Here is a 25,715-nt window from a genome sequence, read left to right on the forward strand (position 1 = left end):
TATCTGGGATAATGAGTTTGCACTTTAACTAAACAGTTTTAAAATGAATGGTATGTGATTTTGACATGTCAGGATCATAGGAGAAACTGACAGTTGGTCTGTATAGATTAACTTCTAATGAAAACAGATGGGGGAAAGCATTATGTAATGTCATGAGATTGGCTCGCCATCAAGCGCAGCAATCTTCCACCCGCTAAATCTAGATTAATTCTGCTTGTGTTTATGTGTGGGTGTGTATGCATGTGTGTGTGAGAGACAGAGAGAGAGAGAGGCGTGGGTAAATCTGTCAGGTTTTAAGAAATACTGGCAGGCAGTTCATTAGTGTTCAATGCAGCAGATTTTATAGTACAGTGCTGTAGACTTGAACACAACATATTTTTTGATATAAAATAATGTGACATCTAAAATGTTTTGCTCACAAAATGTATTCTTTTTAAGCGCTCCCACCCCCTAGACACACTGTGCACATGCCCAGACACACACAGCTGGTAGACTTTGACTAATGTGACGTTTGCACTTTATACACAGGTTTAGCCTTTGCTGCCCCCTACTGTCAGAATCATCTCAGTACCACATTTTTTGTCAAATGTATTTGTTCTCACAATTCTTGAAATTTGTGTCTTTTTAAAACTGTATGTTGTACAATCATTGTGGTCGAAGCTTGGTGAGATATTCAGAAATGCCTCATGAGGTTAGGATGTTCATGAGAAATGGTGATCAGCCCAAAAATATATTGTCTCAGTCTTTACTTCTCTCTGTGCACTCCGTCTTTCTTCCTTAGTGCCTAGTAAGTTAGTTACAAGTTCATGCCTGTTTTTTTATTCTTTAAAACTACTGCTGCTGTCTGTGTTTTAGTTTTGCTACTTCTAGGTCCTAGGTTTTGATCTCTTTGCCCCTCATGATATTCTGTGCTCCCTCTGTTTCCGTGTCTAATCATCTCTGCCTCTGTGTTCCCTCTGTTCCAGTGTAGTTAGGTCTCTGAGTAAAGCCCACGTCTCTGAGTCTGTGTCTTTGTGTGTGTGTGTTGAGTTTCCTGTTTTATTGTGAAGGGTGTGTCTTATGTTAGTGTCTGGTTTTGCTTCCCCTTGTCTCATCAGCTCTGATTTCTCCCAGCTGTGTTTCTCTCCTGTCTCCTATTCCCTGATTACTCCACTGTGTATATAAGCCCTGTGTTTCCTTCTGCTTGTTGCTGGTTTGTCTATGCTTTCATTCTTCATGTACTGCCACTCTCTGTCTCCTTGTGTTCAGGTTTGTTGTTTAATTCTTAGATTTTCCCAATTTAGGTTATTTCTCAGTTCAGTTCTCGCCACCCTCGCCTTTTGTTGTATGTCCCTCTCCACAATAAAGCTCACTCACATGAGCAGTGCCTGCATCTTGGGTCCTCACTCATAACCCCACACTTCTGCCGTTGCAGCCGTGACATATTATTTCCCATTCTGTTTGTTTTTATCTCCTTCAACATCGTTCAACTTAGGAAGACCATTCAGGGACCATTAGATTCTTCTTCTTTTGAACATATGTGCTTGTATTTTTTTTCAGCAATTCATTGCATGGTTTTTATGAAATTCCAAAAAAGTGCACCAACCAAGGCCACTCTGGAGCCCTACCACTCGGCCTAACTTTCATCAAACTTTATATGAGTCACAAGACTTTTATCCGGTAATTCTGTGCTTTTGATCTTTTTTTTTCTTTTTTCTTCCACAGGAACAGTTTAGGTTTCATGAAGAATTTAATTTTTCATGGAATTTTCCCAACACTGCATGATGATATCATCAGCTGTAAAAACTGAGGCTGGAGAATAATCTGAACAAAATGTCTTTTTCCTTCTTTCACGCCCAGACCTTTGCCCTAAATGTATAATATATACATCAAAATGTAGCTTATCAATGTCCTCTTTCATCCAGTGTCACTCTCATTGAGATGGGATTTATTACCTCCCTCCTGCCACTCCATCACACCACCACACATGCAGGGCCTTGAGGTACAGGTATGTCACTGTGGTGCAGGGGAGGTATTCCCCTCCCCTCCTGGTCACCTGTGCCTTAATTTTATTCCATAACTTAGACACATTATTTACACTCTGGCCTTGGGGGTGGGCACACTTGAACTGTGTGCAGAGAACGGTCTGTTTATTTAGCCTCACCTCTGGTGCCTGTGCTCACTTCTCAATTTTAAATTGCATGTAGACATTTAGGGTGTTGGGAGAGGCTGAGCTGTCACCAGCTGTTATCTGGCTGAAGGTTGTTGGCGCCATGCTCCTCCCCTGTTTTAAATGCACTTTAGAACAGCATGCATCAACACAACATATGAGAGGACCGTTTGAGGCATGGGGTCTTCTCACATCCATGTTGTCTGTTCATCATCTGGGGCGGGGACTCTGTGCTCTAGCATAGCCAGCTGCTGGTGGAGCCTGTGGGCTTATCCCTACGCCCCCCTGGGGCTTTTGCACCGTAGCTGCTGGGTGAACCCCGTCTGGGGCTCTCCTCACGTCTTTTCTCGGTGGGTGGTGTGACTTCCCCTGCGGTGGTCCTCCTGGGGCTCTCGTGCTCTGGGGTGCCTATAGATGTCTTGGGCCCGGGTCTCCTCCATGCCTGCTTCATGTCCTGGGGTGGCCGGAACAAGGTGTCCAAACAAATGCACACAATCTTGGTTGGCTGCTGCCTCTAAACATGTGATGTGTCATTAATACTGTGTGTGCTCAATAACATTAAATATTTAATATTTACTGTTACTTATGCATATGATGGTTGTTGTTAAGGTTTCCCTGCTGTTGTTTTTTGCATGTTTTTTTTAAATTTTATTTCAGCAGGTGGTCAAGATTTTCAGTGCCCTCTCTCTTCTTCTGTTAACTTTCTCCCCATCTTCTCTTTCCTTTTGTTCATTCTGATTGTAATAAATAAAAAAAAAAATCCTAATACAAATCTAACAAAATATGACTTTCAAGTGGACCAGTATAGCAATGGTCCAATTGGGGAAATAAATGTGCATTTTGTTTGGCCTTTGGACAATAAATCTGTTTAGTTCAACTATATTGCAACCTGCCACATTAAGGTTGTATGCAGTTTCCACTGCAGATGCTTCCAGAGGACTAGATCACTACGAGTGAGTCCTGGGTGCTCATGATCCTGTTGCCTCTTCAGTAGGTGCCATTTCTTGGACTATTTTTTGTAGGTACTCATCACTGCATACGGATGAACAAGGTGCCTCAATCAGTCAGTATCTTTTTCGGAATTCTGACTTGGGAGATGACCTGAAACGGTGCCCGTGCAACAGTTTTAGTTGCAGAAATGCTGGCCAGTGGCAATGCTTCAGGATATTGTCTTGTGGTTCACCACTTGGCATTCTGGGCAGGATGCTCGTCACTGGCGCACATCCCCTCAATGGTCAGAGTTTTATATCCCATGAAAGGATATTTTCACTAGGTGCAGAAGTGGATCAGTGAAATCACCACACATGAGAGCACACATCATCCTCAGCACATTTCCATTTGTTTTCCAATTTTCAAGTAGGGTTATGCTTTGAAGCTAACTGCACAAGTTGAATGACCCCTTAGTTTCAACTAGAGGTGCTTCCTAAAATCTGCCCTGCCTCTGTCGTGCTGGTTACTACAACTGGTACAGAAGGACTGAATTATTATTAACCAAACAAAAGTACTCATAATAAATAAAACTAAATAATAGTTCCACATTTTCCAGCACTGTGTCTAATTAACCCTGATTAGCCTTGGTGTGTCTGTGAGTATAAATGCCTTTTCTCTCTGTGTTCTCTATCACATCAAAACTCACGGATTATTTGATCTCCACTTGTCGGGTGCAGTCTGCAGCGATGGGAAAAGTGAGGCTTTGTGAAACACTGAAACACTCAAAGCATTTGTGCCGGAGTTGTATTGAGGCTTCGAAACAACCCGAAACCTTTGTCCATGGTGACATCTGCTGGCCAATTTCACTACACCAGTACACTATAGTGACACAGACAAGCTCTGCACAGTTCCAAACAAAGCTACCTATTATATGAGACTGTTAATAATTATGATCAACACATATTTTGGAGGCCAGAAACATATTGGGACTGTTAAAGAAGGCACTCTGTGACTAGTGATCAGTGTACTTCAGCAAAATTCTCTCTCTTTTAATATTGCTCTCAGTTACTTAATTTACAAAGTAAATTAAATCATTTGAGAAAAGACTGCTGTGTTTATTGGAATAACCACACAGGTTTCCAGCTGTTGTGAGATCAGTGTGCTTTGTTTTTGGTTGGTTTTTGATTGATTTTGAAGCTTTCCAGGTGTTCGTGTCAGCTTCGTGCTAGAAACTGGCACTGCACTAGGTTTTAATTTCAATTAATTAAAATCTATAATATTTAAATAAAAAAGACAGAATTCCTTATTTATAAAAAGGTCAAATTTGTCACATTTTCATAGGCTAATTCTGACCAATCATAACAGACCATTTCACACAGGTTGACCAGAACATTTTTAAATCATCCTCTGCTGAGCAACCTCTGAACCATGAAGAAACTTTACTTTATACTGCTGTGGATGCTGTATCTTATAACACTGGCATGATGTTTTACTGGGTCATAGTGAAACTGCATTACTCCTGCTCTTTATGAGATTATTACAGCAGAAGCGTCAGTGGGAATGAAAAAGGGATCACCTGTATTTAATGGATGTTTTTCTAACATTTCTTTTAACAGTATAAATATATTCTTTATGGCGTTATATGAGTACTGTGTTATAGTGATAATAAAGTAACTTATTGCAGCAAATAAAGTTTTCTGTTGAAAGGGATTCAGAGCTGAAAATTCCTGCTGTTTTATTTTCTCATTGAAAGTAGAGAGGAGGTTTTTATTGAGATATTCAGCAGTGAGTTTATGCCACAGATTACACTTTAGATTCCAGTGTTTGAGTGCTTGGATAATCCATATTGGGCTTCACAATCCACGACAAAAACATTACTGAGAGAGAGGGTGTTGGTTAGTGAATCCTGGTGCCCGGTGTACGCCACCTGTCGAAACTGGCCTTGGTTTTTCTAACACCTGCGCTTCAGAAGCTTCCCATCCCTACGAGCAATACAGCATAATGCTTTTTGTGCACATCCTCATCAGTTACTTAGTGAGCCAGAACTACACAACACGTGTTACTTGAACACTACACAGTAAATCATTACACTTGCAAATGTCACGAAAGCCCCGAGATTAGTAAAATTATATTGTTCATAAATAATGTTATTTATTTATTTTTACAAAATTTCTCGCATTAGAAGACTTTAATTGTGAAAGTAAGAACAGGAACAAGCTCTGCGTAAACATGTCGTATTTCCGGTACGACGTAGACAGACAGTTCCCGTAGAACACCCACAGGGCACAGTTCCACAGTAGCGGAAGGAGTAGCCGTAGCTCTCCTGTACGCCGCTTTCTGCGTAGTGGCTGCTTGGATGAAATCGTGAATCTGATGTGGGACTTCCTGGTTAGGCATTGCTTTCGGGAATTTTAAGTCTACGGACCAATACAGTGTTCATCACATTACAGCGTTATTTTAACGGTGTTGGCAGAGATTAATTTGTCATCGTTTTTTAAGTTAGCACAAAGCTAACATCAGCGTTACCTTGCTCTAACCATGTCTGCTTCGACTGGATGCTCCCCATCGGGCCAGCACTCGGGCCTTGTCCCCAGTATGTCCATGTTTCGATGGCTAGAAGTGCTGGAGAAGGAATTTGATAAGGCTTTCGTGGATGTGGATCTGTTGCTTGGAGAAATAGATCCAGATCAAGTGGATATAACGTATGAGGGTCGGCAGAAGATGACCAGCCTCAGCTCCTGTTTCGCTCAGCTCTGTCATAAAACCCAGACTGTCTTCCAGCTCAACCATAAACTAGAGGTTAGTATTTCTTCTAAGAAGAGCGGTTATGTTAGGAATCAGGTTTCTTGTTAATGAAATGATCACGCCGACTCCACTCAAGATTCAGCAGAGTGACTAATGCCACAGAGCAGCACTGGTGTTTTCAGGGCTTCAGTCACTCCTGTGTTTTGGTGTCCTCCCTGTGCTTCTCAGGTTTTATATCCATCTGTGGCACCGACCTGTAAACTGTGATCACATAGGTTAGGGCAGGGGTCTGCAACCTTTTACACCCAAAGAGCCACTTGGACCCGGTTTCCACACAAAAGAAAACACTGGGAGCCGCAAATACTTTTTGACATCTAAAATGAAGATAACACTGTATATATTGTTTTTTTCCTTTGTGTGAACAAGGTAAGGTGAGGTGAGGTAAAGTGTGCTGCTTATGAAATCCACGAAGTGCTACAGAGAAAATTACATTTTATTTATGTAATCAACACATTTTGAACTCTTAAAGAAATATAACAAAAGCAAAGACACCCAGCTGAACTAAAATGATCCATGTAGCAAACAAAAACTGTTGTGAGCCGCCTCCCTTATATCTCCTTTGGGCTGTTGGAGCCTTGACCTGACTTTTAAAAAATAATTGGTAAAAAAGCTCTATGCTGCTGAAAAATTAAAAATAGATATTTGCAAAATTCTGCCTAAATATGTATTTTACCTGGTTAATGCGTGCGGCGGGGGCGTGGTCTGCAGCGCCGCTGCAGGGGAGGCGGACGCACCTGAGCGGCACCCGCAATCACGTTTACACAGGACTGTAAGCTGTCATCTGTGGTCTGTGAGGCGTGAGCAGTGTTTGTCTTTAACATAGTTCACGGTGGAGCTGCTGACATAATGTGGATCCGAAGATCCATAATTGGCCTACCTGGGGTTGAAAGTCTCGATAAATGCACGGTGTTTCGGCGGGAATACCAGCTTCCGCGAGTGTGACGCTTATATTGAGTGAGGAAAAAATAATAGAATATAATTTTATATTTATATTTCAATATCACAATAATCTTCCAATTTAGAACTACAAATTTAAAAGAACTAACATAAATAAAATACACTTCAGCGAAATACTTCTAATTTATTTTCCCAAACCACGCGGAGCCGCACTATAAGGACTAAAGAGCCGCATGCGGCTCCGGAGCCGCGGGTTGCCGACCCCTGGGTTAGGGTATCCACAGCAGCCTTCGTTTGGTCATTGAAACCAACATAGGTGTTAGCATACTTCACATTCACTTGTCTTCTAGATACAGAACATGTTCTCAGGTGTCTTTAACCGCTTTATTAAATATCCTTTATAATTATGTACCACTAACGTTTTTTTTTAAATAAATAAATTAATTAATTTCAGCATTTTTCGATGATTACGTCATGGCCTTAAAAATGACAATGATTTTCTTTTCTTTAGATGTTATCGGGATTATGTTATGTAATGTCTCGTTTGTTTTCTCGAGTGCCCTTCATTTTTTCTGTAAATGTTAACATAAAACTAAAAACAGTATCACTGTCATTCACTTATCCGTATTGTGTCTCTAATTAATATTATTATAATAATTCAGTGTTTTTGCTTTAAGAACACGACCTGTCATTACTAATTAGACAAATCAAAAATGCTCTCACTATAAAGACATGATTAAAAGCCTGAGACATTTTCTGAACAATACAAACCTAAATGTTCATTAAAAATTGTGTTGCTTTCAGCTAATCGAAACCATAAGAGCAACAGGCTAATCCGCTCCAACACACATTATTGTTTAGGCCGTTCAAAGCTTCCATACATTTCGACAAAGTTGTCAGACTCGGTCTGTAAGTCGGCAGGCCCCAGGCTTATTTTCAATGAGAGGGGCTTTAAAGACTAAGTCAGCACCTGAACTCCTTGGCATTTCCTCAACAATGTTTGCTGTGTAATTAGGGTGTATTGTCATGTCCAAAGAAGCTTTGCCATCTGTGAATATTGTCATTATGGGCTGTATCGGTGTGTAACAATGTTTAAATAGGTGATACAGGCCCGAGTGACATCTGCATGAACTGATGGGTTTTCCTGCTTAGAGATAACCCTGCTTCTTCCAGCTTAGCTTGTTATCATAGTGATTCATCCTGCCACCTGTTAAACCTGTTAAACAATGCACATACACTGTGCCATCCATCTATCAGATGGAGCAAACCCTCTGCCCTAGACTTTGAACCTTGTTACCAAATGTTTTCCAGTGTTGGAACAGAAGTGGATCATAGAGGGGTCAGGACAGATGCACTGAGAAAAATGACTGAACATGACTTATTTTTTGTCAAAAATTTTGTGATTGTACAGTTTTGTTAGCTCAGCGTTAGGGCTGGGTATCATCACTGATTCCTAGAATTGATTCGATTCCGATTCACAAGGTCCACATTCGATCCACGATTTCAATTCGATTCGGGTAACTTATCGGGGAAATTTTTCCTCAGAAATATTATAATTCTGATCATTTATCAGTACTGACACTTTTGAGACTTCATCAGAGGTCTAAGCATCACAGCAGATGCCTTTGTGTCAAAGTAACTGAGGATAAAACACAGAAAAACATGAAGGAGATTTTCCTGGCCTGGCTTTTAGCAGTTAACCTTGAAAATATTCTGCAGTAGAACAAAAACGGAAGAAAACCTGCCTGTGAAGTAGAGCAAAGTTACAGAGGTTTTATTAGAGGCAAAGCTAAGCATTTTGCAATTTGTCATCATTTTAAAAAGTTTACATTTCTTTGGTATTGAACAGCAGAAATGAGGCTTTCTTGTCGAAAATCATTAAAAACTAAAAAACAGCGGCCGACAGCGCTGTACATAACAGTAGACTGGTGGATAATAATCAAGCGAATAATGCAGAAAATGGAGATTTTTAGATGGGAAACTGTTCTTGAAGTACACTGAGAGAGAGAGAGCTGTGTATGAACTGTGATTTTTATCGTGGTGGAAGAAAAACAGCAAAGGTAAGAGGGAATTCATGACTATGTTTATATGAAGCGGAATGTGAAGCTTAGTTTTGATCTTCTTTTGCTGCTGGTTCAGTCAGTTTTGGTTGGAGAGTGATGAAACAGCAGCTTCAGAACCCAGCACAAAAAAAAGACGTAAACACAGAGTGTGGACCCGACGCAGCAGAATCTGTGAGATGTTGGCTTTCAGCCCCGACGGCGTGTCCACGTACGTGCCGTCAGGTTAGAAAGCCGACATCTCACTGATTTTGATGCGTCAGGTTTTTAGCTGTTTTAGCTGTTTGGTGGTTGTTGAAATAGTTTTGTGAGGTTTAACCTGAGATTCTGGCGTTTCTAGCAAAATACATTTATATTTAAAAATCAATTCAGGATTTTAATGAATCACTTTATTCAAGTCAAAATCCATTTTAATCGAAAAATTGATTATCGAAACCCACCCCTACTCAACGTGTGTCTATTACAGCAGAAGGCGCAGGAAGGTCCCCGTTCTGAATACACCGCCTTTTCTGTCTGGAGTTTGCGTGTTCTCCCTGTTTTTGCTGCAGAATTTCTGTCCATGAATTTATTTCCTGAAGGTCAGGCAGACTTGGCTTATGTAACAGTGTTTCACCTCTTTAATTCAAGTACTAAATGACAGATCTGCAGATCTTTTGATAAAGAGCTTTTAATAAACAAATACATCAGGGCTCTAGACTAACTTTTTGCCACGGTTGCACTGGTGCTCTTAACTTTTTTTCTTAGGTGCACCAGTGCAAAAGGTAGCAGCAGCACAGAGTGGTGCTGCGGTGCTTCAGCAGCGCATTCAGCTACTTTAAGCAGCACCTTTATGATTGGTTTAGGTCATGATATGGGCATAATGTTGTCTGCTCTTGGCCACACAGAGACTTTCAGAGTTGCTGAGACTTTTTTTTAATTGTTTTTTTTACTCGAACAGCTGGTCGCAGGGATTTTTTTTTAGTCGCACCATTGAGAAATTAGCTTGCATTTGCGAACAAATTGGTCGCACTCTAGAGCTCTGTACATGTAATATGTTATTTTCTTTAAAGACCTTTAGAATACCACATGAATACATTGTTGTGCTAAATTTATGGGATAGTAATGTTTCCGCACAGTAACTAATAATTAATATTCATAAAATTAAAAAGGAAAAAAAAAGTATGTGCTGTAAGATCTGGGTTTTGCAAAATAGGAAAAAAGTGATTCTGTGATCTGAGACCCATGCCCCTTTAAACCACCTAACACATCTGCTTCCTGTGCCCCATCCCTCTGTTGTTTCACTCCACTCTAGGCTCAGCTGGTGGACCTGCGCTCAGAGTTGACCGAAGCTAAAGCTGCACGGGTGGTGGCAGAAAGGGAGGTCCACGACTTGCTCCTGCAGCTTCATGCTCTCCAACTGCAGCTTCATGTCAAGCAAGGCCAAGCTGAGGAGTCAGATACCATCAAAGATAAACTGGTAGGGAGAAGGGCTGTAATACAGTCAATCAGCCTTTGTATTCATTTAACAATAGTAACAGAGTTACTGATTGGCTGCAGTGAGTGAAGATGACATATTTATTATACAATCATTGAGAAATACACTGTCACTGACAACCTAGTCTTCTGTTTTCAGTCTAAGACGTTAGGTACGTGTATCAGACACGCTTGCTGACATAGCATTACAGTGTAGAGCTTAGTGATGCACCTGTAATTAAAAAAGTCAATTTCATTCTTGTACTCAGATCAAGACACGTATGTTCCTTTGAGGTAACATTACAATTTCAAGAGAAATTTCATTCCTGTTTACTCCTTTCGTCTTTCTACTCCAGGTCTTCTTACTGTTTTTCTGTCTTTCTAATGTCTTAATCAACAATAACACTCCTCGGCAAGCAGAATAACAACACTGTAAGCATACTGTAGTAGTTTTAGTGCTGTGGACAGCCGCCAAGTCCTGCTGGAAAACAGAAATGAACATCTCCATTAAAGGTGTGCATTGGCAGGAATCTAGCGATACAATATGTATCACAATACAGGGGAGACGATACGATAGATTGCAATTCTAAAAGCCAGACACTATTTGTGTTTATTAAGACTGAATTTAATTGTAGGAAAACTCACAGTAAACAGTCCAAACTGTTAAATGCTTGACTTGAGCTATCTCAACTAAAATAGAGGGATGCATTTGAAAATGAATGGAGAAAAATTAACATCTGCCTTATCAGAAGTCATGCCAAATAAACAAACAAAAACAGCTTTACTGATATATCAACTATTTCTTTAACATGAAAAAAGTAAAAAATGAAATGTTGAGGTACTTATTGAGTATTTTGATTTTAAAATGCTAATCCAAAAAATGCTCTCTGCAGCATCTAAACGAAGGACTTTTTATGTTACCTTAACATAAACAAATATAAATCAAAAATGAAACTGCTTGAAGAATTCATCCAAGTAAACACTGACAATATAAAGTTTTATTAAAATAAAGTGCTAATAAAAGAAGGTACAGCCCTGCAGTATCCATCAATGGAACACTTTTTGTGCAACCTGAAAAAGGGAATTTGTTCACCTGTGTGAGTGAAGGTTCCACTGATCAGTTATGTGATGGGCTCTAACAGTTGTCTACCTTTCAGTGGCTCTCGAAGTCCAAGGGTCGCATGTCAAAGCAGCTGTCTCTGCTGAGCTGAGAGAGTCCAGCACTGTCGCTTTGACTTCTTGATACAACTTTGGCAGAGTATGTTCGTGATGTATTGTCGGGAGGGAACAGTGTAACGGGGCTCCAGTGTTTTAATCATATTACAAAATAATTTATTCTCCACAGCACTCAGAGGGCGCATGTCTTTGCAAATAAAAACAAGTACTGACTGCGCTATTTTTTTGTTGCACGAATTGAAGTTGCTGGTAGTTTCAAAAAGTTAACTTCTTCAATTGTCCGTTAAACACCTCATTTCGTTTTAAAATTAGAATTTGACCCTACGTCACTATTGTGTCTAGATACATGTACTTGTAAATTTGTTGTGTTACCCGAGTATTTGACTCTGGCGGTGCAGAGTTTACAGACTGCATAGCTCTTGTCATAGTCTTTACTGCCTTCTTTTGTCCTGAATCCAAAATAAGTCCACACATCTGCTTTGAAAGCTGATGGAGGTCTCTTAGATGAATTGAGTTTGCTAACAGTTGTCTTTGGGCTCTTGAGACAACTAATGTCTGCTAAGTGACACTAGACTATAACACCCCTCAACAAGTATCAGTTATCACAGAGGCTAACGTTAGCCAGCTGAGAGATATAATCTCTCCAGTGTGTCCTGGGTCTGCCCCAGGGCCTCCTCCCATTGGGACATGCCAAGACTAGAATTATTAGCCCCCCTGCGAAAATTTGGCATTTTTAAAACCATTTCCCAAGTGACACTAAAGAGAGCAAGGAATTTTTACAGTTTTTCTAAACATCCTTGTTTTATTTGTAATGTTTACATTATTTTACTTTGCACAAAGAAACAGTTATTTCACAAAAAATGGTGTCATGGTGCAAAACTAATTGCACAGAAATAAAATATCCTCTAGATAGGTGCTGATGCTGAGCTGAGGATGAAGTGCAGTGCTATGTTAACTGCATTGTCTACGGATCTATTGACTCTTTAGGCAAACTGCAGGGATCCAGGAGATGGGATAGTACCAGATGCTCATATGTCTAAATGACTAGAGAGGTCAGAGCAGTCGAACTGTTTCTAATAACACTTTTCTACTTTATCTGAGCACTCAAAGTGCTCTATACGACTTGCCTCATTTGCCCGTTCATATAAGCACTTTTTTCTATGCTTTTTCTAAGTACTTTTTATGGATGCATTGGCAAGCAACTTGGGGTTAGTATCTTGCCCAAGGGTATTTGGCTGGAGCAGCCATGTTGCTTAGTCTTAAAAGTAATATGCACCATGCTTGGGAGGTCAAAAGGCACTGCCGCAAAAACACCATATCCAGAGTGAAGTTGGGAGGTGGAAAGATCATGATGTAGGGCTGTTTATCAGCATAAAACACTGGCACTCTTCATATAATTGAAGGAAGGATGAGTGGAAAAATGTAGGCATTCTTGATTGAAAAAATCTGCTGCCATCTAAGGGTGGAGGTTTCAGCAAGTCAATGATCCAAAACACACCCCAAAAGAAAACTGTCAAGTGGTTTCAGCGAAAGAAAATAAATCTGTTAGAATGGTCCTGTCCAACCAGCTGACCTGAATCCAATTGAAAATCTATAGAAAAAAACTAAAGCTCAGATTTAATGGACGTGGCCCACGGAGCCAAAATCACAGCAATGCAATTTCTCCATATGGGAGGTGTCTTGAAGCTGTCACCAACAAAGCCTTTTGTACCAAGTATTAAATACATTTCAGTAAGTGTGTTCAATACTATTTCCCTCTGTCATTTATCATTATTACACATAATGTCATTTGTGGTTTGATTTAGCCCCTTATGTTAAAAAAGTTACCACAAAGTATAAATGGTTTAGGACTGTAGTTGGAGAAATGCAGGGCTGAACAGGTCACATATCGGATGTTGACCTGGTTCAGAGCAAGGTTATTATAGTCAACTAAAAACTAAAACGAGATGTAAAAGAAACATTATATTTAACTTAAATAAAAACTGCACATACAGTAGTAATTAAACAGATTAAAACTAACATGTGAGAAATACATATCCTTAAGTTTATCCATCTACTATTTACTGAAGCCTTTTCAGAAATGACCTCAGGCAGGCTGGCTGGAGAAAATGCTGATAAATTATACAAGAATTAGACTAAAAATAAAACAGATTTTATGCAGGGATAAATCCAAATTTTTGGTTGAAATTGTACAAGGCTGGTGTCTGCTGCTGTATATCTGATGCTTTGTAACCTTTCTAATGCTTTTTGTATCAATTTCTCTAATCAAAGACTTCTTTCTTTTCTTTTTCTGTATATTTTCCTTTAAAGCCTACACCAACCTTAGAAGAGCTGGTAAGTCGGTGTAATGGTGTCTTTCCCAGAAAATGTAGCTACATGCCACATTTCAACCATTTACACTTAGTATATATATATTTATACACTCTGTACTCTTTCACATGCATCATGTGCCCCAGGACACTTCAAAATGCAAATACAGTTGTTTGGCTTGACTTTCGAAAATTAAAGTCAAAGAAGTGGTGTGACTGCGCCGTTTTCAACATTTGTTTATGAGGAAGTTCAGTATCCATTTGCAGAGTGTGGGAATCAGGGTCAGAGACAATGCTTAAAATAACTGCTGACAATGCAATCAAAGTGGCTCGCGTTAAACTGTTCTTAACTACCAATGAAAAATGCAAGCTTTTGTTGATTGACGTATGATAGGGTGTTAACTAAATTGGAGTTAGCCAAAGAACAAAAGCCTGCAATCAGTGATCAACTGTGAGTTTCAAAGCTGTAAGCAAACTACTTTCTGTGTAGGTGCCCCTCTAGCTAGGAAATGTGTTAAATACTGAAGTCAATAAGCAGCATTGTTATCTAGTGACATAGTAACAATAGTGGCTGTATTAAGACAGGTGGGAACACATTCTTGTGAAAGTTGCTTGTATAAAGTAAAAGCATCAACTAGCTGATTGGCACATTTTTAGTACACAACCAGGGACGTTATCAGGCCCTGCAGCTTGACCTTTAGTCACTTTCACAGTAGGATTTGTCTCACATCCATTGTAGAAATCATAGACTGTCATGATTGATCATAGACACTCATGGGTAGACACCTAAAGTGGTATGTCCCTGTGGTATTCCCACCCACCAAGCCCCAAGAACAGCTGGTGTGTTGAAGGTGTTGGAGGTGAGAGCAGCTGACCTGAGGAGATGGAGGATCATGGCTACACTGGAAACCTGGACCCCCCATGTCCGATTACTACGACTACCTGAAATAAACTCTGAAGTTCTCCTAAAAGATGTGAAAGCAGCATTATGGACAATTCCTAATGCGACGATCATTGAAAGCAGCCAGCTGATCTACACCGCAGCAGCAGTGATCACTGAAATGCTTGACTACATGATGAACAACCACAAGGAGCAGTATTCTCCACTGAGAAAGAGGCTGAAGGGCAAGCTCAAGGCAGCACAGCGGAAACTTGGCAACTATTGGAACTGCAAAAAGGGGTACCTAAGAAGTCCTGCAAGTTGTCCTTGTCCTGAGGCCTTAGAAACTGTCAAGCAAAGACTCAGAGCCTTGGGCAGCTGCTTGGCGAAGTAACCCAGAGAGATACAAGCCAGGAGAATAACCCAGTTTAAACCTGTTCAGTTTAAAGCCCCTTTTCTATTAGTACCTACTAATCGACTCACCACAGATCACCACGACTCAACTTGGAGCACCCGGTTTTCCATTACAACCCAGTGTGTGTGCTTGTCGTCATAGCAACGCATCTTGGCATGGACCAAAAAGGTGGACATCGACGCAAAAATATACCTGTTGCTCAGTGTGTGGCTTTTAATCAGACTTGGGGACCACGGCATTGTTTTTTATAGCCATTTCCCCCGTTGCCAGGTTTCGAAAATGGTGGTTTTAATTTTCGTGAACGAGATGCTTTCATGACTGACGTGACGCTACTGACCAGCCAATCAGTGGTATGCAGTGTGACAATGATAACATTTTAGTACCTACTTAGAAAGTACCTGGTACCAGGTACTTTGACCTAATGGAAAACCCAGAAAGCCGTGGCAAACAGTGCCAAGTCGAGAGGCATGGGAGCTGAAGGTTTTGCCTCATGTTCTAATTTTAAATACCCTATGAGACACAAGTAATCCTGCAGTCTAGGAGTGAAGTGCTGTAATGGGGTCATGTGGTACTATCAGGTTAGTGCTATAAGATGGGGCCTGATTATTCAAGACCTTGAATGTGATAAGAAGGATTTTAAATTTGATCCTGGATTGAAGAAAAGCCAGTGTAAGAGAAATATGCTCTGTCTGTCTAGTCCCTATCAGTACTCTTGCTGCAGCATTTTGGATGAGCTAAAAGCTTTCCAGCGAGTTTTTAGGACATCCTGATAATAATGAATTATAGTAGTCCATGAACTAGTTTTTCAGTGTCACTCTGAGACAGGATGTTTTTAATTAATATTGCACAAATGGAATGGCAAATGAACTTTTTTTTATATAGCCCCTTTCTTTTTCTTTTTTCTGCTTTCTGTCTTTAAGACATTCCCACAGTTTAACTAATTGGTGTGTGTTATCTGGCTTAAGGAATAGATAAAGTTGGATATCTGCATAGCAGTGAAAATATATGCTATGCCTTCTGATGATATTGCCTAAGGGGGAAGCATGTAAAACATAAACAGAATTGGTCCTAGCACTGAACCCTGTGGAACTCCATAATTAACCTTAGTGTTCGAAGAGGACTCTCCATTTATATGAACAATTTGGAGTGTATTAGACAGATGAGATTCACAATACTGCAGCACAGTACCTTTAGTACCTGCAGCATGTTCTAATAGCGGTAATAAAATATTATGGTCAACAGTATCGAACGCTGCACTGAGGTCTAGCGGGACAAGCACATAGATGAGTCCACTGTCAGAGGCCATAAGAAGATCATTTGTAACCTTCACTAAAGCTGTATCTGTACTGTGATGGGCTCTGAAACTCTTCAAATAAGCCATTCGCCATGGGGCGATCGTGGCTCAAGAGTTGGGAGTTCGCCTTGTAATCGGAAGGTTACCGGTTCGAGCCCCGACTCGGACAGTCTCGGTCGTTGTGTCCTTGGGCAAGACACTTCACCCGTTGCCTACTGGTGGTGGTCAGAGGGCCCGGTGGCTCCAGTGTCCGGCAGCCTCGCCTCTGTCAGTGCGCCCCAGGGTGGCTGTGGCTACAACGTAGCTTCACCAGTGTGTGAATGTGCGTGTGAATGGGTGAATGACTGGATATGTAAAGCGCTTTGGGGTCCTTAGGGACCAGAAAAACGCTATATAAATACAGGCCATTTACCATTCCTCTGCAGATGATCAGTTAGCTGTTTGACAACTACTCTTTCAAGAATTTTTGATATGAAAGGAACGTTGGAGATTGTCCTATAACTAGCTAAAGCAGCTGGATCAAGTGATGCCTTTTCAAGGCATAAAAAGCCACCAGTAGTTAAAACGGTTTAACTACTGCTTTTAATAGTGTAAAGACCAGTTTTCCAGGCTAAGTGATGATCTTCTAAATTAGTGAGATGCCATTTCTTCTCCCACCCATGAGTTATCTACTTTAAGGTGCATGTTTGAGAGTTATACCAGGGAGTCAAGTACTTCTGATTTAAGGCTTTCTTTTTCAGAGCAGCTATAGTATCCAGCATTGTATGCAGTGAGGCTGTGCCACTATAAACAAGTGTCATGAAATCAATTCATTACTGCTGTGTAATCCACTGTTGTAAATTCAAGAAATGATCAGATAAAAAATGGTTTTCAGGGAATACTGTTAATGTTCATTTTCTTTGCCATATATCAGAGTAAGATTAAGTGTTGAGTGCATTCTTTTACATTTTGAAAGAAGCCAATTAATTCTAATAATTGATTAAAGGCCTTGTTGAGGCTGTCATTTTTAATATCTACATCAATGCAAAAATCACCCCCATTAATTATTTTAGCTGAGCTGAGTACTAAATAAGAACATCTGTGAAGTCAGATAGAAACTCTGAGTAAGGCCCATAGATAACAACACATAACACTGTTTTTGAGTTTTCCAGCTTGCATGGACAAGGCTAAGCATCAGGCTTTCGAATGAATTAAGACTATGTCTGGGTCTTTGGCTCATTAATAAGCTGGAGTGGAAGATCTTGTTCTAAGTTTAATAACTTTTTGGACACCACTTAGACAGACAGAAATTTAACGAGAACATGTCACTCCTGGTCTGACTGGGGAGGGGACCAGGAGCCTAACCTAACTGTGCTCCATGAGCATCTAGCAAACTAACAAGTGAGTCAGCTGCTAATGGACCAAACAAACCCAGAATGGCTAACTGAAAACCGGGACCCAAGGGACCAATCCCGTTCAACTGCTGGTCAGTAACCTGCCTCAGCACCACATGGAGCAGGGCAAAGAAAGGATAGATGGGCAAAACACCAGCTCCTGGTAGATAGACTGTAAGACCAGACTGACCAACCTGTGCACTGCTTGGATTGACTACAAGAATGCCTACTACTCAGTGCCTCACACATGGATCCTGGAATGCCTAGAATTGTACAAGATCAACAGGACCCTAAGAGCCTTTGTCAGGAACTCAATGAGGATGTGGCGAACAACACTAGAGGCCAACTTCAAGCCAATAGCAAAAGTCATTATCAAGTACAAGATTTAACAAGGAGATGCTCTGTCACCACTGCTGTTTTGCATAGGCCTGAACTCCCTTAGCCAGACCAGACAAACTACGGAATGGAGCAATTGTCAGCCACCTCCTCTACATGGAAGTGTATGCCAGGAGTGAACGAGACATTGATTCATTGATCCACATCACTAGGATCTACAGCATCATCAGTGTTATTCGAACTGGAGAAGTGTAGTCGAATGGCAACAAAGAGAGGGAAGGTAGTCAGAACTGAGGCAATTGCACTACCAGAAGGCAACATCGCAGACATCGAGGACAGTTACAAGTGCCTGAGAATTCCACAGACAAATGGGAACCATGAAGAGGCTGCTAGGAAAGCTCCAATCATCAAATACATGCAGAGAGTACAAGATCAAGATCCAGGCGGTCAGCACCTGCCAGTCGTCAGACACCCTGCTGGGATAATCAGCTGGCCTAAGAGAGAGAGAGAGAGAAGCCACTGACATCAAGACAAGAAAGCGTCTTACTATGCATTACTGAGCTGGACTTAGAGGGTGCCTTACCCCAAGTACAGCACCCCGAGACTGTATGCTAAGCGGAAGGAAGGTGGCTGAGGACTAGTGAGTGCCAGAACCAATGTTCAAGATGAAAACACAAAGATCCATGAGTTCATCAGCAAGCCACAACTGATAGTGTGGCCCCTCCATGGTATGTACCACTGGCGGATATAAGAAGTGGATAATATTGAAAAATCCTGCCAGATATAGTAGTGGTGGATAAGCAGGGGAAGTGGGCTGTAGTGATAGATACCAAGTGATAGCAACATCAGTGGTCCCCGTGGTAACTGGAGCACTCATTGCAGTGAGCCCCAAACTGGGCGAGCGGGTCCAGCACATCCCAGGAATGAAATCCAAAAGAGCGCAGCCGTAGTAGGAAAATTACTGCCCAGGACCAGGGGCGAGTGGGGATTCTTTGTTACAGAAAATGGTCCAAAGTCCAAAGTTTGATATAGATTCAATTTACAATTGTTGAAAAATGCAAAGAAACGATATAATGCCACATAAAGAGTCTTCTATTTATTAGTGAGATTGGGATCAACCTGTCAGCTGTGGTTTATCCTCGTGTACCTAGTTTTGTCATGGTTACTTTTCTGCAAATTACATAAAATTACATAGACTAATGTGAATGTAAATCAGAGTTTAACCTTCTTATATAACATTTGTAATTAACCATGATTGATTTTTGCAAATTTAACATTACATTTTCATAATATTCATTTAAAAAATAGGTTAACATTTTGTACTTAAAATGTATGTGTTTGTTCTAGGAACAGGAGCTCGAGGCCAGTAAGAAGGAGAAATTAGCAGAGGCAAAAATGGAGGCAGAAACCAGACTATATAAGAAAGAAAACGAGGCCCTTCGCAGGCACATGGCAGTACTGCAGGCCGAAGTCTACGGAGCCAGACTGGCTGCTAAATACTTGGACAAGGAACTGGCTGGCAGGTAAGACGTTAAAGTTCACACTGTCTTTAGTGCAAAGTTTAGGTTTGCTAAGACTATTATGGTAACTTCTAATAATAATGATAATGAGAATGATAATGATGATAATGATGATGATGATAATAATAATAATAATTCTAATAAGCGATTATTATAATAATTAGGAAGTCATGCATATGAAGGCATGTGGCACAGACTACATGCAGTGGAAGTGTCGACTAATGTGAGAAGAGTGAAATGATGGGGTTCAGTGTAGTCTGTAATCATGTTGAGAGCATGATAATGGTGAAAGTTTTGTTGAGATTAAAATATCAGTTTGGACCTGTGCAAGAGGAAAGCACACAATATAATATGTATACACAAGTATAATAAACAAATACAAGAAATTGTTATACATATGTCTATCAGTCTTTGTGCCTATGTTGCTGAAAACCAAAGGGAAGTATCTACTGTAAAATAAATTTGAATGAGAAATGTTCTCTTCTGAGGGCCCTTGTGTCAGTAGCACAGTAATCACTTCTCTTTAGTAGGCAACATCAAAGGCTAGTACTCCGCTGCAGTGGTTTGAATCATATCTTTCTATTAAGTCAATTTGTTCGTGTAAATGGGGAGTTTTCTTCTGACACAAATCTTAACTATAAAGTTTACATTTGATATGCCTCCCTTAGGCAGTGTCGTTGGAAGGCAGAGCCTTCATTGGAAGAATGTCTTAAAGACATAAAGACCTGAATGAATTTCCTGCTTCTAATTTCAGATAAAACTGAGATTTTGTACTTGACTCCAAAAAAACTTAAAAACATGGTGTCTAAACCAATAGTAAGAGGCAGAGCCTTCAGTTTCCAGGCCCATCTTCTGTGGAACCAGCTCCAAGATTTGAGACACAGACACTCTCTTTACTTTTAAAATTAGGCTTCCAACTTTCCTCGTTGATAAAGCTAATTAGGGTTAGGGCTGGATCAGGTGACCCTGAATCCTCCCTTAGTTACGCTGCAATACGTCTAGGCAGCTCGAGGCTTTCCATTATGCACTGAGTGCTTCTTCTTTAGTCACCTTTCTCACTCACTGTTCTTACTCACCACTCTGCATTTAATCACTAGTCAATATTAATCTCTAGTTCTTTTCCACAGTGTGTGGTTTTTTTGGGGTTTTTTTTTGTTTTTTTGTCCCGTTTTCTTCCTCTCAACCCCAACCAGCAAGCTGCCCCTCCCAGCAACAGCCTAGTTCTGCCAGAAATGTCACCCTGTTCAAAAGGCGTTTTTCCTTCCCACTCTCACCAAGCGCTTGCTCAGAGGGGAACATTTGATTGTTGGGGTTTTCTCTGTGTGTATTATTGTAGGGTCTTTACCTTACAATATAAAGTGCCTTGAGGCGACTGCTGTTGTAATTTGGCGCTATATAAATAATATTGAATTGAAATGTTTGATCCATGCATTGTACTTAGCTATGACCAGTGATGTCACAGATGTCAAATATTTTACATATTTCAGTAAGATATTAAATAGCACATACAGACAGTAATTAGATCTTTGCTTGGTTTGTCTTTCAGGGTGCAGCAGATACAGTTACTGGGTCGTGACATGAAAGGGCCAGCACATGACAAGCTCTGGAATCAACTGGAGGCAGAAATTCACCTTCACCGCCATAAAACTGTGATCCGAGCATGTAGAGGTCGAAGTGACCCTAAGAGACCTCTTCCCTCTCCTGTGGGACATGTGAGTGTAAAACTACAAAGTAGTGAAAGCTGTTGGTACCTTTAGTTCTGCGTCCAAAAGTTGTTTTTGTGTGTAATTACAGGATCCAGACATGCTGAAGAAAACCCAGGGAGTTGGCCCTATCCGAAAGGTTGTGCTGGTCAAAGAGGATCATGAGGGTCTAGGAATTTCCATTACAGTAAGAAGTCTCAGTATTTTATCTTTTTAATCAGCAGCTGGTCACGTTTGAATCAAACCTTACTAAAGTATCGAGGTTCTGTTCTCTGTTCACTCCCCATCTGAAGCTAAGGGGTTTTCATCTACTAAAATGATGTGGTCAGAGCATATTTCGGTCATCGGTGGTAATGAGCAGGACCATCTCCTCCAATTTTTTGGGGGGTGACATTTACTTGCACCTTGCATTCTCTTTCATCTTTAAGAAGCACTATCATCCTTGTTTAAGCTTTAGTTGGTTAGATGTCCACTTTGTCTAAGGCTGTTTCAATAAGTATGTATGTCCAAACTCTCCAACTGGAGCTGGACATGGACCTACTTTCTACTTACTTTTTGAGTAAGCAATGAAGCGGCAATGAGAGTGCAAGTATCTGTGGGATCACTGAACACAAGTAACAGTGGTTAATTATTCACAATGTCTGTGACCTCAGCCAAAAATGTTCTGAGCAACTCACGCTTGACTTTGGAAGATTCTATCTGAAGAGGCATTGAGTCCAGTGCAAAGTGGCCCTGGGGCCAGATGACGAGCCACTCAGTCCAACCCAATGGATAAAAGAAGACCAAGGGATCAGTGTACCCTGCCCAGCCTTTGGGTTGGGGAACGGGTCCTGACTGTCATTTGCCTTTATGCAGTGAATGATAGTTGAGAGTACTAAGCCATCTTGGTGTCACTTAGTGGGTGCTTCATCCGGTGACTTCCTCCTGGGAGACTTGAACACTCACGTGGGCAATGACGGCCTGGTGTGTTTGGGAGGAACGGCCTGGGTGATCTGAAACGACCAGTTTTTTGTTATTGGATTTCTGTCCAAACTACAGTTTGTCCGTAATAAACACAAACGTAAGGATGCATGTGGCACCAGGACACCCTAGGTTGATGATCGACTTTGTAATTGTATCATCAGATCTGCTGCCGAGTGTTCTGGACACTCTGATAAAGAGAGGGGCGGAGCTGTCAGCTAATCACCACCTAGTGGTGAATTTGGTCAGGTGGAGAGGGAGGGTGGTGGACAGACCTGCCGCACCAAAATGTGAGCTGGGGTGAGCTGGGAATCTGTGGCATAGGCCCGGTCTGGGAGATCTTCAAACAGTTCCAGATGTTTGTCTTCCCACTGTCACCAAGTGCTTGTTCAGAGGGTCGTTTGATTATTGTAGGATGTCTGCTACAATATAAAGAGCATTGAGGCGATTGCTGTTGTGATTTGGTAGCATATAAATGAATGAAATTTAATTGAATTGAACACCTTTGTAGTGAGCAATGTGTCATATCATTAACAATCTTGAGTTCTTGTGTAACAGCCACAGTTCAAAGAGCCAATTGTGTGATATCACTGTTAGAAATGGAAGCGCCATGAGAACACAGTCTGATAGTGCGGTTCATCTGTGTCATTATGACATTAAAGCTGCTTTCAACTCATTTCATTCCTTTGGCCTCACTTTCTGTTCTCCTCAGGGTGGGAAGGAGCACGGCGTTCCCATTTTAATTTCAGAGATCCATCCCAGTCAGCCCGCAGACAGATGTGGAGGGCTGCATGTTGGAGATGCCATCCTTGCTGTCAACAGCATCAATTTGCGAGATGCCAAACATAAGGAAGCTGTCACCATTCTCTCTCAGCAGGTAACACTGGCACGCACATACACGTGCTCCCTGCATATCGCTGTTTGTGGTTTATTCTTTGTGTCTGTGTCAGCGAGGACAGATAGAGTTTGAGGTCGTGTACGTGGCTCCTGAAGTGGACAGCGATGATGAGAATGTGGAGTACGAGGATGACAGCGGTCATCGCTACAGACTCTACCTGGATGAACTGGATGACAGCATCACAGCACCACCTAGCAACAGTTCAGCATCACTTCAAGGTAAGAAGAAATCTGCAGATCAGTGAAAGCGCTTTTAACAGACTTTGTCCATATGTGAAGGTGTGCACTGTTTATACCTGCACCTTTGTAGAAGCCAATTATAAGAAGAGGGTGCATGTTGGAAAATTGGATTTTAAGGGTTTTCTGTTTTTCAGAAAAAATAACTGTTGTTTTAGTTTTTGTTTTTATATATAAGAATTCTGATAACACATTTCCACTTGACATGTAGTCCCCTCTCTCAGCTACAATATGGGATGTAACTGCACAGAGAGCCAGATGTATGCTCTGAACTGTTTCTTGAAACTGTGAATTGGAAACCTCAGATCACCAAAGTGCTGTACAGTAAAGAAGTTAAGAACAATAGAATAAAATAAAACACATAATACATACAAATTAAAACAGCCCTATATTCAATAACAACATAGAATGAGCTAAAAACCAACATCTCACAAGGTGTCAAAGGCCAGGGTGAAGAGATCGGTTTTCTGAAGTGGTTTGAAAACAGGCAGAGAAGATCTGCTGCTGGTTGTCCAGGTTGCTTTTAATTGACGATGAGGATGATTTTGCTTATTGTCTCTGTGTCCATCCTTTAGCACTGGAGAAGTTGTCACTGAGCAATGGAGCAGAGTCTGGAGATACTGGGATGTCCAGTGAGACACCTTCAGGGGAAACCCCTTCAAAGCCACCAGAAACTGACTGCTCTTCCTAGAAACTGCTGGAATGTGGAAAGGAAAAGAACTGAAATGAAATTCAGTGACAATCCTGTGAAAAGGGGAACATCTGTTTTCCATTTTCTCCTTGGAGTGATGTAATTTTCTGGTCATGCAACAATGATTTTGGGGTTTTAAAGTCCATATTCTTTAAGTGGAGGTATGTGCAGAAGGGAGTGATGCTGGACTCTAATAAACTTGGTGATATACAGGATAATAATGCAGGTGATGGATGTCACCAAGTTATCGTGGAGGTGTTTAGTGGAGACACTTGTTTTGCTTTACTTTGTATAGTTACTCATCAAAGAATCTATTACCCAACTTCTCAGATCTAATCCATTCATGCTCATCCAAATGAGATGTTAAAGAATAATTTTATATACGTTTATCCCACCCAAATATTTTAACACGACTATGTTGCAAAAATAACACTTTGTAATTGAATACAATTCTTTGGGTTCCCTGTTGATTTGTCTATTGCTGTTCATTATATTTCATTATTGCTTCTGTTGTGCCACATGTACTTTATGAGGTGTTCCTCACAATGTAATAAAATACAACAAACTCGCAAACTGTTTTTATCTCAGCCCCTGACCAACAGGCCTCACCACTGTGCAGAGATATTTAGTTCAATACATTCTTTTTATTTCTTGCTACTGTTATTATTATTATTATTATTATTATTATGGCCCAAAGAAACAGAAGTAAGTTAACCCCACCCCCATGAACAGGCCAATCTTTTTTTTTATTTATTTTTTTTTATTTTAATTTTCTGGTTTTTACATTTTTAAGTTTTGATTCCAGTCTTGTTTTTATCTGTGACATAATTGAAAGCATTAAAAAAAAGTCCAAAACATATTTTCCCATCTCGTGTTAGCAGGCTTACAAAATGTGTGCAAAAGACAAATCAAATACAATCAGTGTATACAAAATAATAATGCAATATATTAAGTGTTCTTCAGCAGTAAAGATTCAAACAACTGTAAACGGGAAAACCGCAGACATCACAAAAATGTTTGATCATTCATACTTAAAATAGTAAAACATAAATGAGTATATTTATCCGTATTTATAAAGAGGAAACAGCTGCTGCAGACTCCCTGAGCTCTGTAAGTAAGGCTCTCTGCTACAGTGCACGCTCGCATCAAAAGCACTGAATGATCCCTGTTCTTATAGAGAGGTTATCAAATGAGGAGGATGGTGAGTCGTAATAAAATGCAACACTGTTGCCAATAAGATGAGTGATCAATATTGCAGAAAATGTATAAAAATGATTTTATTGCTGCAGCTGTACTTCAAATATTGAAACTTCAGAATCATGTAAACATTAAATATTACTGTTCCATGACCTAAAACAAAAAAACATAATTTTCTTGATTACATGGACGTTCTCAGTGTGTGTTCTGTGTTCCAGGAATCCGTTTAAAACAGACTGAACAGTAGAGAAGAATTGGTTATTTAAATACTCGTATACATTTTCTTCCCATGACAATGCAGTGCAGTGTTTGCACTTCATTCGGTGGTTTTTAGTGAGGTACAGCTTAACTACTTGCATATATAGGAAGCATTCCCCCAGTAGAATCGTTCTGTAAATAAAAGAATCAGAGGAAAGATGGTGGAAAAGCCCTTT

General features: G+C 40.5%; 1 protein-coding gene across 2 annotated transcripts; it reads left to right on the plus strand.

The window, feature by feature from the left end:
- The first annotated feature begins 5,336 nt into the window (after nt 1–5,336).
- On the plus strand, nt 5,337–24,657 carry gopc (golgi-associated PDZ and coiled-coil motif containing). Of its 2 annotated transcripts, XM_003456022.5 has the most exons (9): nt 5,337–5,878; nt 10,133–10,297; nt 13,780–13,803; nt 19,424–19,599; nt 21,143–21,308; nt 21,391–21,486; nt 22,972–23,136; nt 23,210–23,375; nt 23,969–24,657. In XM_003456022.5, the coding sequence occupies exons 1-9, from the start codon at nt 5,618–5,620 to the stop codon at nt 24,082–24,084; spliced, it is 1,335 nt and encodes a 444-aa protein (XP_003456070.1). In that variant the 5' UTR covers nt 5,337–5,617; the 3' UTR covers nt 24,085–24,657. The 2 variants fall into 2 exon arrangements, with proteins under 2 accessions (XP_003456070.1, XP_005475172.1); XM_005475115.4 differs by lacking the exon at nt 13,780–13,803 and having other exon boundaries at nt 5,339–5,878.
- Nucleotides 24,658–25,715: the final 1,058 nt, after the last annotated feature.

The sequence above is a fragment of the Oreochromis niloticus genome, linkage group LG15 (assembly GCF_001858045.2).
Source record: "Oreochromis niloticus isolate F11D_XX linkage group LG15, O_niloticus_UMD_NMBU, whole genome shotgun sequence".
Classification (NCBI taxonomy): domain Eukaryota; kingdom Metazoa; phylum Chordata; class Actinopteri; order Cichliformes; family Cichlidae; genus Oreochromis; species Oreochromis niloticus.